Source organism: Cyphomyrmex costatus, unplaced genomic scaffold (genome assembly GCF_001594065.2).
Source record: "Cyphomyrmex costatus isolate MS0001 unplaced genomic scaffold, Ccosl1.0 scaffold275, whole genome shotgun sequence".
Classification (NCBI taxonomy): Eukaryota; Metazoa; Arthropoda; class Insecta; order Hymenoptera; family Formicidae; genus Cyphomyrmex; species Cyphomyrmex costatus.
Genome location: NW_017276855.1, coordinates 612,183 through 628,853, shown reverse-complemented (window position 1 = coordinate 628,853; position 16,671 = coordinate 612,183). Strand labels below are relative to the sequence as shown.

At 33.1% G+C, this 16,671-nt stretch overlaps 2 protein-coding genes across 2 annotated transcripts in view; one reads left to right on the top strand and one right to left on the bottom strand.

The window, feature by feature from the left end:
- Positions 1–1,465: 1,465 nt before the first annotated feature.
- SerRS (Seryl-tRNA synthetase) lies at positions 1,466–4,574 on the top strand. Its single transcript, XM_018541024.1, has 6 exons — positions 1,466–1,616; positions 1,710–2,236; positions 2,489–2,773; positions 2,842–3,063; positions 3,443–3,699; positions 3,784–4,574. The coding sequence occupies exons 2-6, from the start codon at positions 1,775–1,777 to the stop codon at positions 4,037–4,039; spliced, it is 1,482 nt and encodes a 493-aa protein (XP_018396526.1). The 5' UTR covers positions 1,466–1,616; positions 1,710–1,774; the 3' UTR covers positions 4,040–4,574.
- Positions 4,575–9,892: 5,318 nt separating this feature from the next.
- Positions 9,893–16,671, bottom strand: part of cic (Putative transcription factor capicua) — a 12,440-nt gene continuing 5,661 nt past the window's right edge. The window contains exons 10-20 of the mRNA XM_018541012.1: positions 15,593–15,867; positions 14,968–15,387; positions 14,495–14,807; positions 14,090–14,403; positions 13,590–13,818; positions 13,284–13,499; positions 12,934–13,197; positions 11,162–11,354; positions 10,821–11,053; positions 10,252–10,728; positions 9,893–10,147 (exon numbers count right to left, since the gene is read on the bottom strand). Of these exons, the coding sequence (XP_018396514.1) occupies positions 10,080–10,147; positions 10,252–10,728; positions 10,821–11,053; positions 11,162–11,354; positions 12,934–13,197; positions 13,284–13,499; positions 13,590–13,818; positions 14,090–14,403; positions 14,495–14,807; positions 14,968–15,387; positions 15,593–15,867 (3,002 nt within the window). The 3' untranslated portion in view covers positions 9,893–10,079. The remainder of the gene's footprint in view (positions 10,148–10,251; positions 10,729–10,820; positions 11,054–11,161; positions 11,355–12,933; positions 13,198–13,283; positions 13,500–13,589; positions 13,819–14,089; positions 14,404–14,494; positions 14,808–14,967; positions 15,388–15,592; positions 15,868–16,671) is intronic.

Here is a 16,671-nt window from a genome sequence, read left to right as displayed (position 1 = left end):
TAATCTCCATAATAAGATTTGAAACGCATAAAAGCACACATATATGTAAAGTGTGTGTTAACGAAAAACAATCGATATCGAAAAATACGAACGATCGTTCGTTCGCTGAAAATCATAGTGGAATCCATGCTCGAATTAAAGTGACGTCAAATAAATTCGTGGACGTATTAGAATTCCGATAATTGTGCCATATATATATCTATATATATAATCTATATACTATATTTATATTCGAGCACACGCGCGTGCAAAAGTATTAATTAAAAATTAATGCAACGCATAATATTGAACAATCTATGCCGTTCAGTTTCGATGAGTAGTAATGATAATAACGCATGCATGCATAACCGTGTGATATAATTTATATTTAATGGTCCTATTCGCGAGTTGTATATTTGTCAACTTAAATAAAAATATGAGATTTTTTAAATTAATAACGAGAATTCGTGATACAATTTGAAATTAACAAACACGCCGTGTACTGCCTGTATTCCATATATTTTGGCGACTTATTTGGTATTATTATATTCACTTCGAATATCCGTAAAATACGATGTATGTAAACACAATAGGATATGAAATAACAAACGAGAAAGTTAATTAAGAAATATTCGATGCCTGTAAAATCCAAAATAATTTATATGTTCCGGTTTTACGTACAATTCGCGAAATTTAAACTCACTCATCATCTCTTTCTAATTAGAATTATCTTAATTTCAGCAATGTATTTAAAAAACAATGTACTAAATTGGTACAATATATATGTATATATGTATCAAAATGATTATAATATACATACTCTTATGTCATTTATATATATGTTTACACGTATTACCGAAATTAATGTAATTCAATAGAAAGTTAATATTCATATTAAGTGTAGGATATTAAAATAATAATGCTACGCACTTTTTTTCCTATATATATATATATATATATATTTTGTCTCTTATTGTTAGCTTATTTCAAAAAGGCACAATTCCCTATCACGAAATAAAATAAAAATTATTTTGTACGCGAATCGATCGTGAACGAGGTGAAAATTGCAAAAGAAAATTCTAGGTATTGACCAATGAAATTATAAACATTCTAGTGAATTTGCTCACTTTTTCACCCCAATGTAGTCAACACATCCTTTCTTTGCTGAACGTAGTTTTGGTTTGTCCATAACACTATAATGCCTGTTTCCACCAATACAGATTAACTTTAATCTCGGTTTAAATTACTGTTCATCTTTTCCTAATTTTTAGAATTAGAAAAAGATGAAGAGCAAATTGAACCGAGATTAAAAGTTATTGGTGGAAATGGGCATAAATCTGTTTTTTGTTCCTGTATTAAATAAACTAGAGCAGAAAGAAACAGACAGAAAGAAAAAATTAAGAGCAAGTGAGATAGAAGTTTATATGGCGTTATTAAGGAGCTTACTGATTTCGCGCATGCGCACTCCATTTTGGGCTTCATTCAGCTTCACTAACGTCAAAGGTGCCGACGCCGACAGAGAGTTGAGCTACTGTGCTATAACCTTAAAACATTTCAAGTAAGTCGTGATTAGTTCAACTTGTGACAGCCGTTCATCAGCTGTTATCGATTATTGACAGTCGTTGTTGATTTAACAGGTAAAAGTACTTAAATATGTCAAAGTTAAATAAATATCCAACGAAAAAAATGTATATCTTGAGCTATATTGTCATATATCTGTTCTGTCACAGCTGGTTGGGGTGCCACGTGCGGCAAAGTATACATCATTTGACACACCGAACGAAAAGTAGAAACTATGGTACTCGACTTGGATTTCTTCCGTAAAGATAAAGGTTTTGACCCAGAAAAAATTCGGGACAACCAAAAAAAGCGTTTCAAAGATGTAGAACTAGTAGATACTGTGATTGAGAAGGACAAACATTGGCGGCAATTGCGTCATCGCGCCGACAATTTCAATAAGTTAAAAAACTTATGTAGCAAAGAAATCGGCGAGAAGATGAAGCGGAAGGAGCCACTTGGCGACGATGATACCGTACCCCAGACAATCGTCGACAATTTGGACAACTTGACCTCGGAAAGTCTGAAAGCGTTGACAGTGACACAAATCAAGAGAATACGTACTCTTATCGATGATGCCATACAGAAAAACGATGAGAACCTGAAGACTATTGAATTGGAAAGAAATGCTGCACTCAGAGAGGTCGGAAATCATTTGCACGAATCTGTACCTGTCAGCAATGACGAAGAAGAGAACAAAGTATGTTTGACATGTCTTATGGCCATTTAGATCGGTATTCATAGTTGTAGATCAATCAACGATTGAGCTTTATTTGAGACGAGTTAGATTTAAATAAAAGTTTAAACCAATCGGATTTATTAAATCATGGTTTAGAATGCGATTTTCAAATAAAAGACTGATTAAATTTAGCTCAAATTGAATCATGACTATGAATACAATACTTAAATTTGTTCATTATTAATGTTATTTATCTAATCTTCATCACATCAGGTAGAGAAAACATGGGGAAATTGCACTGATAGAAAAAAATATTCTCATGTCGATCTCATCCATATGATCGATGGAATGGACGGAGAACGTGGAACAAATGTCTCTGGTGGACGAGGCTATTTTCTCACTGGTCCAGCGGTATTTCTTCAACAAGGTCTCATACAATTAGCATTAAAGAAATTATTTAAAACAGGCTACAAGCCTCTTTACACTCCGTTTACTATGCGGAAGGACGCAATGCAAGAAGTAGCGCAACTTTCTCAATTTGATGAGGAATTATATAAAGTAAGGTTTTTAGTAGTCATAATGTAAAATATCAATTTAATTGTAATTATTTTTTTTTATTCTATCAGGTGATTGGTAAAGGTAGCGAACGTAACGAGGATAAAGAAATGGAAGAGAAATATCTTATTGCTACCTCTGAGCAGCCAATAGCAGCTTTTCACAGAGGTGAATGGATAGCCGAAAATGCTTTACCAATAAAATATGCAGGAATCTCTACTTGCTTTAGACAAGAAGTTGGCTCTCATGGACGAGATACTAGGGGTATTTTTAGGGTACATCAATTTGAGAAGGTATCTCAAGTTAAATTTGAATTAACCAATCAATTAACATTATGGATGACCCACAATCCTAAGTGGATCTTGACCTGCTTTAAAAATTTTGTCTTTCCAAGTTATGTGCACATTTCCTAACTAGGAACGTTAGATTTTTATTAAGGCTTGCTATCTGTATAATCTATGTTAAGGTTAAATTTAAAAAATTTAGGATAAAGGATTGAAATCCGCTAATTACGAATCTGCTTCTCCTACATAAAACCATGTAGTATCCCAAATAAAAATTAAATATTCATAAAGTAAAACAAATTTAATATAATTAAATTTAAAATAATTAAATTTAATATACATGTAAAATAATAAATTTAATATTTTAATTTTACTGTTTTATTTATAGATAGAGCAATTCTGCCTTACCTCGCCTCATGATAACAAATCCTGGGAAATGATGGAAGAAATGATTTCCAATGCGGAAAAATTTTATCAAGCTTTAGACATTCCTTATCGTATAGTTAATATTGTATCTGGTGCATTGAATCATGCAGCTTCTAAAAAATTAGATTTGGAGGCTTGGTTTCCTGGCTCGGGTGCATTTCGCGAACTCGTATCATGTAGCAATTGTTTGGATTATCAAGCAAGAAGATTGTTAGTCAGGTCAGTGGATTAAATGAACATAAATGTTGCTGCTTTCATAATCAACTTATTGCATAAACCTTATAAAGTTCCTTTAATCTGCAGATACGGTCAAACGAAAAAAATGAACACAACGACAGACTACGTTCACATGTTGAATGCAACCATGTGTGCTGTAACACGTGTAATTTGTGCAATTTTGGAAGTACATCAAACGGAAACTGGCATTAAAGTGCCAAAAATTTTGGCGGATTACATGCCTTCCGAATACGAAAATGAAATTCCGTTTGTGAAAGCTGCGCCGATCGATGAAATCGAAACGAAGAAACAGAAAAAGCAGAAGGAAAACATATCTAAGTAGCATAGTTATGTGAATCATGGCGAAATAAAACAAGTGGACTACGGATATTATTTATTGCATTTTTTAAATATTCCATTACGATCTAACTGAATCGTGCAAAGCTATGTGTTGTAATAGCTATTTAAGAAAATATATACACGAATGTGTTTTTGGCTTTTCAATGCCGACAACTTTCCACGTCGTCACTCATACAACAATACCTATTTCCTTGACTTAGCAGTTACCAACTTCTGGATTCGCAAGAAAAGATTTCCTCCGGCCGCTTTTATGTACAGAGACAAAAGTTGTTTGAATATGTAACATCCCCAAATATCGTAATTTATTACCTTTATTACTCAAGAAGGCATGTATCCGTTCAACGATTGTATCATTAGAACAATTGGCGATTGTCAACACAGATTACAACATTTTATTTGATAACACTTGTTCAATATTTTTATAATCAGACATCGGTATATAATATATATGATTTTGTAATATACATTTGATGAAGAATATTTTTCGTATATAATATTCCATATTTATCTGCTTTCTAAAAACTCGTAATATCTCCGTAATGTGCTAAGAATCCTTTCTCCCTTTTTATTTTTACAATTATCAGTATTGTTAATACTAATATACATACAAGAGGCCATTAAAATGTCTCCACCAGAACAATGCACTTCAGTGTATACTCATGAAAAGAAAAAGAAAATAAAAGAAACTCTTTTTACGGCACTTCGCCAACAAGCCTACGGTCTCTCTATGACGACTATATTTATCAGAAGAAAAGCGCATGCCAATCTTCATTCGTAAAACTGTTACGTATGCTAATAATGATCGGTGTAATAATATTTTGGCCAGGCATAAGATAATCCACCATACTGCCTTTCTACCTTATAATAAAATATACTTTACATTGTTACAAGTAAATTTCATATAATACATTTCACATACAGGGTAAATTATCATCGTTCGCGCAGCAACGTGCCTCGCCGAAATAATGTTAAAATTCTAATTCCACATTATTATGATTATTATTATTTGCGGCCATAGCACTACGATTTATTACTGAGCGGAGTAATTTAACTTCGATTGAACTGCAAACTAAGGAAATAAAATGGCCGAAATATGGAAATGTTTCGCAGAAATACCGTGTGCATAATTATTGTACGATCGACTGAAGGAATCGCCATGTCTCACGCGCGAGATTGGATGTATTTTTTTTTAATAGAAAAGGATCGAACTTTTAAACAAATTTCAAGCTTTCATTGAAGATCACAACTTGGCAAATTTACGTGAATCGAAGAAAAAACCCGGGCGCACGTACACTTAATTTTATATCAACGTATATATACAATAACAAGCGAAAACCAATTTTGCATAATGCGGGAATTCCGATAAAGAATATGTATACCACGAATGCCGTTCGAATAATTCCTCATCTCACGTTCTTGCTTATCGCCCCTCAGTCGCTCCTTAGAAAAAGTAAACGCATTTTTTTTTTAAGTCGAAACAGCCGTGTATACGTGTATTTGTGTACCTGGTAATTTGGTCCAACAACTCTGGTACTCGGTTTTAAGGGCGTCAGTGTTAAAATCTACCAATCACCATCGGCTCATTCATCCGCAAAATGCGCTCGGCTTGCATTCAGCTCGTAACACGTTAAAAACGATGACTCGTGAGATATTGATACAGGCACAATGGTAAAATCGGCAAATGAACAACTTATGGTAATAAAGTGTAAAAAGGGATAATAATCTGTGTCTGTCTCTCTCTCTCTCTCTCTCTCCCCATCTCTCACCTCCTTCCTAAAGATTTTCTATCCGTATCTGATATCTCTACATTCTGTCGATTAGATACACTTAAGAAAAAATATACATGAGTTACATATCGCTTCCTTCTTTTTCTTTTCTTTTCAACATAATTTCATGGAGTCCATACGCAAGAACACCGATATAATTTACAAAGAACGTACTCCGGAGATATTGCTTAATGATATTGAAATGGATCATAAAGGGGTCTGTATTAGTCGATCACGTTTCAGGGTATAAAGCGGACTTTTTGTCTCGTTGGTGTTGGATAGCGCCATCATTAGGAGGGGAGTCCTGTGGCGGCTCGCCACCAGAGGTCCAAAAAGGAAAAGACTCAAAAGGAAGAGACTCGCGCCAATTCTCGCATGTACTCGAGATACGTGAGATCTATTCATATAGCATCTCGCTCTAAGACACCTCCAGGCGTCTTAGAGCGAGATGCTATATGAATAGATCTCACGTATCTCGAGTACATGCGAGAATTGGCGCGAGTCTCTTCCTTTTGAGTCTTTTCCTTTTTGGACCTCTGGTGGCGAGCCGCCACAATATGTACTTTTATATGCTTCGTATATTTTTTATAACATTAATCTTGACTGATAATATATAATTACATAACAGTTTTAAAAATATTTCAAAATTAAACAAGAAATAATAGAATAATGAAAATTATGGTAAATCGCGTAGCAACTATAAGCACAGTAAAAATATTATATTTAACGCAAATAATAAAAAAAGTAATAATAATGATAAGAGTAGTGTGAAGAAGCGCTTGTGCATATTCGTTTATACATTAAGGAAGAGATATAAAGAGGAAGTAAACATACAGGAAGAAAGTCTAGTAGTGAAGAAATAGTCAGTAGAATAGCCGCCACTTTTACTTTACTTCTGTTTTCCTAGATCACAGTCACATTCATGGCTGCTAAATCACGGAACGTATTTCATCACCATATGAAATAAAGGGGAAGAAGATATATGTATATATATATTGTGTGTGTGTGTGTATGTATGTGTGTGTTGAGTGCTGTATATGTGTGTGTGTGTGTATATATAATTATATATACACATTTTTATATATACATATATACCAAACGATTTTTCAAGAATCTTATATAAATACTGGAAAGTAGTTCGCTAGTTTTACGCAAGTACAAAATATATATATATATATAGTATTTATTTTTTTTTATTAATTCTTTAAAGACGGGCTAGAATGTGAGAGATATTCAAACCCTGTTAAGATCCTGTATTATCTAGATCTAAGAATATATCTCTCAAATATCATTTTTAAAATACAAAAAATGCACGTACAGATTAAAAAAAAAGTTGGCGCTTACTATATAAACAATTTTTTTTATAGACAACTTTCCGCTTTTCTAATAATATAAAGAAAGCACAAATATATTTGACAAATTCATCAGCTAAGAGAGAATAGTATATAATAAATCTTGTGTGTGCAGGTATAAATATAAAGTAAGATTTGAGCATTCGTACCTAAAATATACTTTGTGATAAAATATCTTCAAAAAGTTCTACGAATCTCATACTGGATGAGGTATTTTATTAGAATTTAACCAAATTATAAATAAAAACGAGCTTGCATACTTCACGACATACAACAAGCGTACATATGCAACTCTAAAATATTCTGACAATATTTTGACAACGCAATATTTTTCGAATTTTGATTGCTTGCATGAAACGCGTAACCATAAAAATCGTTTTAAAACGTATTAAAATGGCTTGCAATATAAACCTGAAGCAAGTTTTCATCAGCAGGATAGATATTAAATATGTCTGCGGTATGAAACTTTACAGGATCAATCCAGGCTTTAAGTTTCCCTCTTCCTACATTACTATTTGCCACTAGTGCGTTTAACATTCGATAAAAAATAATAAATCAAGAGCCAATAGGAGAACTATATAATTATATTATGTACAAACAATAGTATCCTAACGCTTTAGGAAAGGATTAACTTTGGAGAAGGGTGGGAGGACCGTCCCGAGCACAAGAGTCCATTACAGATGAAGGCCCATAATCTGCAATTATTTTAAACTTAATCCTGTCTGCATTTTTCCTCATAATTATAATTCTACAAATTACAATACCAATATATTCTACCATCTCCAGAATATATTTTTTATATATGTATATATATATATATATATGTGAGTGTGTGTGTATTATATATACATATATATATCTATACATATTTCAATTAGTATATTGTTTTCTATTTACAAAATATGTAGAATAGACATTCTCATATCTTAACTACGATATACGTGCCTTGACGCGAGATTTCAACCTGTCGAGGTGCGCTTTTTTTTTATAAACATATCACTAATTACATAATCTATTTTACAGCCAAATTCAACAATCTTTGCTAAAATTCGATGCAATAATTCTGAGAGTTTTAATAATGTAAAAAGGGAGAGAACGTTGGATCAGTAAAAGAGAATGTTAAAACAGATGCGATATACTGTATCTTTTTCTCTTATATATATATAATAAAGAATAAACTTATTAAAAACACGATATAACAACCACTGATCCTATTCAACATATTATACAAATTCACTGTATACAACATATACGTTTTAGCTTTAATAAAAGTGTACGCGTTTTATTTTTAATATGTTGCTATTGTTAACGATATATGGTAATTGTCGATTGAAAATTAATCGACGTTTGAGTACCACAATGATTAAATTTTGTTCCTGCCTCTTCATCTATGTAGTACATATTAAGTACTTGATACATGCAATAAAGATAAGAATAAAATGTGTATTTGTCACGGTCAAAAAAAAAAAAAAAAAAAAATTACGACCTTCATAAAAGCACTTAAATCTAAGGTCAAAAAAAAAAAGAAAAAATATAAAATAAACAAAAAATAACTGAAAAAAAGAGATAGACCGTTTTTAAAACACCTATAAAACGTAGATTAATGCAATGAATCTTAGCAAAGCTCTAAAAACAGTAGAATAAGTACTTTCAATGTCAGAGAAACGTACTACATACTATCTATATATCAGAAGTTATCTAACAATTATTCTTCCACTAGTACGGGAATTATAGCGCATATATATTCCCTTTACTTTGTCGCCGCACAATGGCACGATTTTTACCTCTGGGAGATATCGCAATCTATAAATCAAGAATACAGTGCTTTTATAACTCCTCAGATAAAGAATATTGTAGATATTTCAACTCTTCAGATGTTCTTTACCTCAAAGTTATTCTATAATATTTACATGCAAAATAAACATTGCTGATAAGTGTATTACATATATTTTTGTGCAGTGTATCGTAGTTTTCATTCTATATTTTTTTCGATCTATATATATACATATATATAAAGTATAACTAAAGTATATGTTTATATATATATATATATAAACTCTTTAATTTCGTAATATTTCGTAATTCTGTTTTATAATATTTTCAATTACGATTCTCTCTTTCGCTTTTCTGTCTGTCCCTTTTTTCTCTAATGACTTTTATTTCATATTTTCAACAATATTTAACAATGGCTTAGGCCTTTCATGAATCACGCAGGACGTGTTGATGTACAAATATCAATTGCACAATTCAGACTGCGCAATAAAATGCGAATTACAATTTCAAAATATCATAAAATAATATATTTGAATTACCATAATTCTTTTTAATCATCTTTGAATCTACAATTCTATAGTGTAATGTAGTATTGTCTTTTTGTTTCAAAGAAGAAAGTTTTTATCTCATGGCAGGTTTCAATCAAGTTTATGCATTATTATATTGTTACCACATAGTCACTTCGTTTCTACGTGGTATAGTATAATACAACGGGATTCAGATAATGTAAAATTTGCACGCAAAAACATAAATTATCGTGAAATACCGCGACTTATCTATTGAATATTTGCAATTTTCGTCATTTTTTTATTGTTCAATGACGATTGAACACAAAGATTCAAACACACACTCCAAGAGAGCGTCTCCAAATTATTAATAGCTCAGTATTATATACAAAGTCGATCATCATTGACATTTATATATCGACACGTCTCAGTATGCCCGCTAAAGTCATCCGCACCAGACTTTATCGTAATTTAAAATTGCACTAAAGCCTTTCGCAGTACTTTATAAATCCCAAAGAGAGTGTACACTTTGACTTTTCTAGTGAACACTTCGCCCTTCAAAGAATGATGATGTATTCGTGCTGCGGAGTAAGGGGATGCACAGTATCACAGTTGGCACGTGGGTGCTAGCTACCACTACTGCTTACAGGCAGTGAATGTGGAGCTCCTATCGATGTTGGAGGAGCAGTTGGACCTAAAGAAATATTTAGAAATAATTTATATATAGCATGAATCATTTCATACTACAAATATATAAGAAAAATTTTATGAGACGCAATGAAATTTTTTGTTACTTACCAATTACAACAGGAGAAGATTCGGAGACCGGTAATGGACTAACAAGACTGTTAGCACTCGGCGTTGAATTGGCTTTCAATTTTTGCCTCACTTCTCGAATCTTTAGTTGCAAACTAGTCTTGGTAGGAAATATATCCACGTGCTCAAGTTGAAACGTGGTAGTCGCTTGCGCAGATGGGAAGTAACCATGCTCTTGAAACAACTGCATGACCAATTGTCTCCGTTGCTCCAATACCTTCCTATGACCACGCTCGTTGTCAGTTCTACCGATTCCCAGCACGGTGTTTCCAGCACTGCTTCCAGGGGTTTTCGGCGTACGCGGAGAGCTGGCATCGACATCCATTAGATCGTTATTGGCTCTATAAGCATCGACGTTGAAATCCGGACCGAAGAACGTAGTACCTGTCAGCTTAACATTCGAAGCAGATTTTGGAGTAGCTGATATCGATGTATCTGACTCGATCTCTTCCTCATTTACTATTAAAAAAAGACATGTATATATAATATCACAAACATTATTAAGTACACTCAAATCTAATTAAAACTATATATTTAGTATAATGACTTACCTGTGGGCCTATGAGGTACTACTTGTATGGGTTTCTTTCGACTATAGGTGTGTATACGTGTTTGCGGATGTAACATAGAAGCTGCACTGTTGTGGCTAGCTGAACTCGGAGTATTTATACTGATCGGAGTGTTTATACTGATTGCATTCGGACTTTGTAATCTTTGTATATCCTCTGGTTTGAATTCTGGCAACGATGAGAATTTCTCTTGGAAGTTCACTTGTTCAAGAACTCTGCAATTATTCGACAAATACATTAAATTAATCTAATATAATTATAACATTTCTCATTAATGTAATAATTATAAAATAGTAAAGAGATTAAAAATATATTGATAATACCTGTCCATACCATCCTCCACGTTTTTCTTGAAGAAAGAACCCTTTTTAGTAGAAGGAGAAGAAGTATGTGATTCTGTAAAATTCTGTTGCGTTTGCTCTGTCGTTTGAGTTGCATTTATTTGTGGTCGATTATCACAATGTTGAGATGTTGCCATTGGCCCATGGTCTCCTGCAGTTGATACGGGAGGCACTGCTGTTAAATAAAAAGTATGGAAAAGGAGTTAAAGAAAGAGAAAAAAGAAAAAACAGTTTAGTGTCAAATAAGTTTACAAAAATTCGTAGATGTAAAAATATAAAAAGACACTACTGTGTCTTAAACTACAAATCACTTTTTAATAAATTTTAATAATTTTTTAGTTTTTTAATTTAAAGTCAATTTTTCTTAAAAAATTCCTAAGCATTTATATAATTAAGGCTTCCGAGTAGTTATCATAGCCATGTTGAACATCAGAAACGAGAAATGACGCGTTAATTTTTGTTACATTTTTGTGCCATTCGCAAGTAAAGACAATTTGGATAAAACAAAATAATGAGATCGCTTTAAAACATTTGTAAAAATGGACGAAAACTATGCTTATCTCCCGTGACAGTAAATAAATAATCGTAAAAAATGACATAAACATATAAGGCACATATGTAAACAAAAATAGACTTTGAATAAAAACACTTCACATGCCTTTTATCATTTTTTACGATTATTTACTGACTGTCAGGAGGGATAAGGATAGCTTTCGTCCATTTTTATAATTGTTTTAAAATGATCTCATTATTTCATTTTATCCAAATTGTCTATTTACAAATAGCACGTAATGAAAATTAACGTGTCATTTCTCGCTTCTGACTAAATCGTATAATTTTTGTATCGTAAATAGGTACTTTTTTTTGTCATTCACAAGATTCGAAAATCCTTTTACAGAATTAAAGTATACGCATTAATACGTGCATATGAGATAGAATCTATGCTGAAAACGATAAAAAATTTCAAAATTGAGTTTTTCTTTATCATTTTTTAGTCCAATAAGGCACTCTAGAGCTGTCACGTCGTTGCACGTCGTAACAACATTTGATTTATATACAAGCTGCGCAATTTGTACTTAAGAAATAGTAGTCCACTGTCACATAGTTTGCATGAACAACAGCGTCGAGTGCTTAGAATTAGACACTTTATCGCGACGAATTTACGATACGAAAATTGACAGGTAATGCGAATGCGTGCATCACTGTCTGCGTGAGATATTAATGTGGTAGTATATAAAAGATATGTCGAAGTGTTGTAAAACAGCAACATCTAGCGATTTCGTTAGACTTCGAGCTTTGGTTTAGCTTTGTTTGAGAAATACAGAATTTTTGTAATTCATAAAAAGATAAATAACAAAATTTTTGACATTTAATTGTAAAGAAATTCACATTTAAACTATATTGAGGAATTACATTAAAAAATTCCTCCCCGTTTTCATTAAAAAAAAATTAATTTTAAACTCTCTACAGTTATGTATGAAATATATTCAATATATATTCAATCTAACATATATTTTAAAAAATTGTGTTTGAAAAAATTCACTGTCAGTTTATGTTACATGCACTATGAATTTTCAGCACTGATAATGAATTTTGGAACAGTCATAATAGTATGTACATTTATTGTACTTGTGTAAATGTAAATAACAAACTACTCAAACAGCACGCACGTTGAAAAATCTTTAAGACATCTTATTGTTCCAATTTTGGATATGCGTGCTGTTGTGTGGGTACAATTATATTTTATCATGTACCCATTGATTGTCTTCTTTGCAGTGGCGCTCGACCAAGCTGTGCTGGAGTCGGAGCAAGCATGAATGGACCCTTGTTTGGTCCTAGATCATTACTTTGACCTTCATCGAACGTATATGATTTATTCGATGGCAGATCACCATTTCCATGATTACTCTGAGGCGTATGCGGTGTGTGAGGCGTCGATGGTTGCTTATGCATCTCATTTGTTGCGGGAAGAGCAATGTTTACTGTACCCTTTCTGTCTTCAGCTTTTATATTACTGACTACAATAAATAAAAACAAAAATTAATTAAGAGCGTTACGTACATTACGATGTATAATAAAAGCTAATGAATTCGCAAAAGATTACCATAAAACTGAGTGTGATTCGTAGCCAATTGATTGTCATTGCTCTCGGATTCCGCAAGGCGAGCAATGGAATGGCCAATTCCTCGATAAGTCGATGTAGTGGAGATTGTCGATAACGTTGAAGGATAAGGTTTGCTGACAATCACACTTTGAATTTCCATCTTATTATTCGAAACCAAACTCTGCACGGCTATCGAATTATTGCGGCTACCAGCATCTGTATATGGAACACAGATATATTATTTACATTATATTGCAATATAGAAGAAACTTGAGAAAAGAACTACAATAATTTTTGTACACTCACCAGTATTGGGTATCTGAAAACCACCATACATCCTGGAGTGCGGCGGCGTCGGGTTAAGGTACTGCGATCCCTGCTGCGGTTTGGAAACAGCCACCAAATCGTTATCGAGCAATGTTAGAGTGAGCGGTGGTTGATAAGGGACAGTTGAAGTAAGGGGGCGAAGAGTAGTGCCTAAAGACTGCAACGGCTGCTGTTGTTTCAACAGCGCCATCATAGGTTTTGATCCAATCTGTTAGTATCGTTAAACTTGTTACTTAATCTTCGAGTCCGTTTTTTATTCAAAATATCGGAAGAAACGTGTGCACTATTTTCTTAAGCAAACAACCGTGATGAAATAACTTCAATACAGTCACAGGGAAACATGAGCTTGTCAGTACGCAGAACAATAATTATACTCCCAATAACCCAAACGTGTACAATATTCGTGCAATATTTGCAAGTGTCTCCAAACAAATCGCAAGAAATGTATATTAAAATGTTTATTCGTCTAACATACTTACAGTGTGTAATACCGGAGCTGATGTAAATTTAGGCATGTTTCGTCCGTTCTCAGTATGGATGCTCACGAGATTATTTACACTGTACTGTGTACTATACTGCTGCTCACTCTTTACTGGTTCCGGTTTAATAACTTTCGGCGATATCGGCATAGTTATGAAAGCACCACCAGTAGGTTGGAACCCTGACACTCCTGTTGGATTGACAGGACTGTGATAAGGATACGTACTCGATAAAACTGATACAGTACTGCCTTTATCCATGGAAGTATGGTGATATTTTGTTGTAGATTCTATACCTGTTGAGGGTATCCGTGCTAAATAAACATCAAGATTTGTATTGTTAAAATATATTTATGTAACGTGTTAGCCAAACGTTACATTCGTTGGTGGCTTAGAAGAAAATACCTTTTATCGGTTTAGGCCTGCATGTTATTTCCTGTTTAACATTGATGACTTCCCTCTTCGAACCACTTACTGCTGAGAACTGAGCTTGATTGTAACACATTTTCTCTGCATCCTCATCTTGTGCGTCGTTATCACTATCTGTCAATTTATCTTTACATTTTAAATCTATTTCCGGCTGAGGATCTTCACAAATAACCATCTGATCATCATCTGATCCATTTGCATCGTCGTCCTGCTTACTGTCGCTCTCCGTATTTTCGATTTGCAAAGGAATCTCCGAAATCCGATGTTGCGTATGTGACTGATTCATAATCTGCCGATAATTTTGTCAATATGAGCCAAATATCTTTTTCTAATAGATATTCAAAGTGAACAAAAAGATCTTGAAAGGGAACATCTTTAAATGCACTATTTATTTTTTGATGTTACAACACTATTTACGCTATGTTTATACTATCGCGAAATCTCTTTACCTCAACATTAGTAGAAGTTTCATTACATGTAGTAGTAATTGGAGTAGATACTTCATCGACAGATGTAATTGTTATTGGATCCTCTGACGAAGAACCTTGCAAAAGATCCGTTTCTTCTCCCGTACTGTTCAACTTTGTCCTTCCTGGTTCGCTTCCCTTAAAGCTGGTCGTCGATGATTTTCGTCTGTCCTTACTGCACCATTTCCAGTCCGGATGTGCCTTAAAGTGTGCTTCTTTCACTTCTGAAGCAAGCTCATGATACTTTTGTTTCTCCTCTGGTCCCAAAGCGTACCACCATTCTCCCAATATCTTGGATACTGTACGATTATCTTGATTCGGATGACGTTGATGCACAACGGCACGATGCCGTTTTGAAAAAATCATAAATGCATTCATGGGTCGACGTATTCTGTCTTTAGCCTGTAATTAACGTGTAAAATATATGTACACCATAAAGATTTTATTAAATTTATTCTTATTATTAACATTATTGATTAACACTTAATCATTATTAATATTATCAGATTTATTTTTATTATCAATATAATTAAGTATAAATTGACTCGTTGTCATTGTATTTAATATCAATAGTTAAAAACAAATGATAACAATTCATTGAACTTACTTTCAATGGAGTCTGCGGTTGCAAAGAACTGAGCGATTGACTGCGTCTTTTATTAGCGTTAGCTTCCACTTCTGCAGGTGGGGTTGGTTCTGCTTCAAAAACATCATCATCTTCTTCTTCAGCAGGTGTTATAGGATCTGAACCAGCACCAGGGCCATCTTCAGCAGGTGTGCTCATACTTATTGGTATTGGAGGTGCACTCAGGGGTGGACTCAGAGCAGAAGGAGGGGGGCTCACCTCTGAGTGTTCCAGAACTGTCGTCTGCCAGGAAAAAGCTGCAATGAAGTTAGTGGGTTAGTTGCAATGAGTGTGGTTAGTATTGATATGGGAATAGCAGCGGATAAAGTAATATTATAAACTTTTTATATAAATGTTTCGCTGCTATATCCAAGAGAAGCAATGTGGATTAGTGGATTAATGAAAAGAATTGGAGTGCTAGTATTTTAAACTAATTAAGAATCAATAATAAGTAACGAGAAGTCAACATTATTATTTTGAAGATTATTCATTTAATTTACAATAATTTAAATAGAATATGACAACCGTAACAAATACATGTCCAAAATATGTGACAAATACATGTAACAAACACATGTTTAAACAATCGTGATTCAAGTATAAAGTAAATATTTGTACAAATAAAATGTAATATTATCAATCGCCATTGTAATGATATATTACCTATACAATATACTTTAAAACAAATACATTATACAAATTTGATTAAAATGAGGTTTTCACATCAAAATAAAAAATTTAAAACGATAATATACAACTGAATAAAAACTTTTTATAAAAAATTATTTACATATAAAAACGTCTTTACATTTTAAAAATCTACAGAAATTTTGGATTCAACGTTAGTGAATAGCCTTCCCCAGCATTAAAGCTTTTGTAGAGAAATTTTATTTGTATATGTTAAATAAAATAAAAAATTAAGAGGATAAAGTTTGTTAAATAATTGCGTCTGCTGCAAGGTTGGCAATGGTACTCGGGAAAAAACTGCACAATTAAAAGTATTTTATATTAAAAAGAATATCTGCAATATGTGAATGTGTGTGTGTGTGTATGTGTGAGTG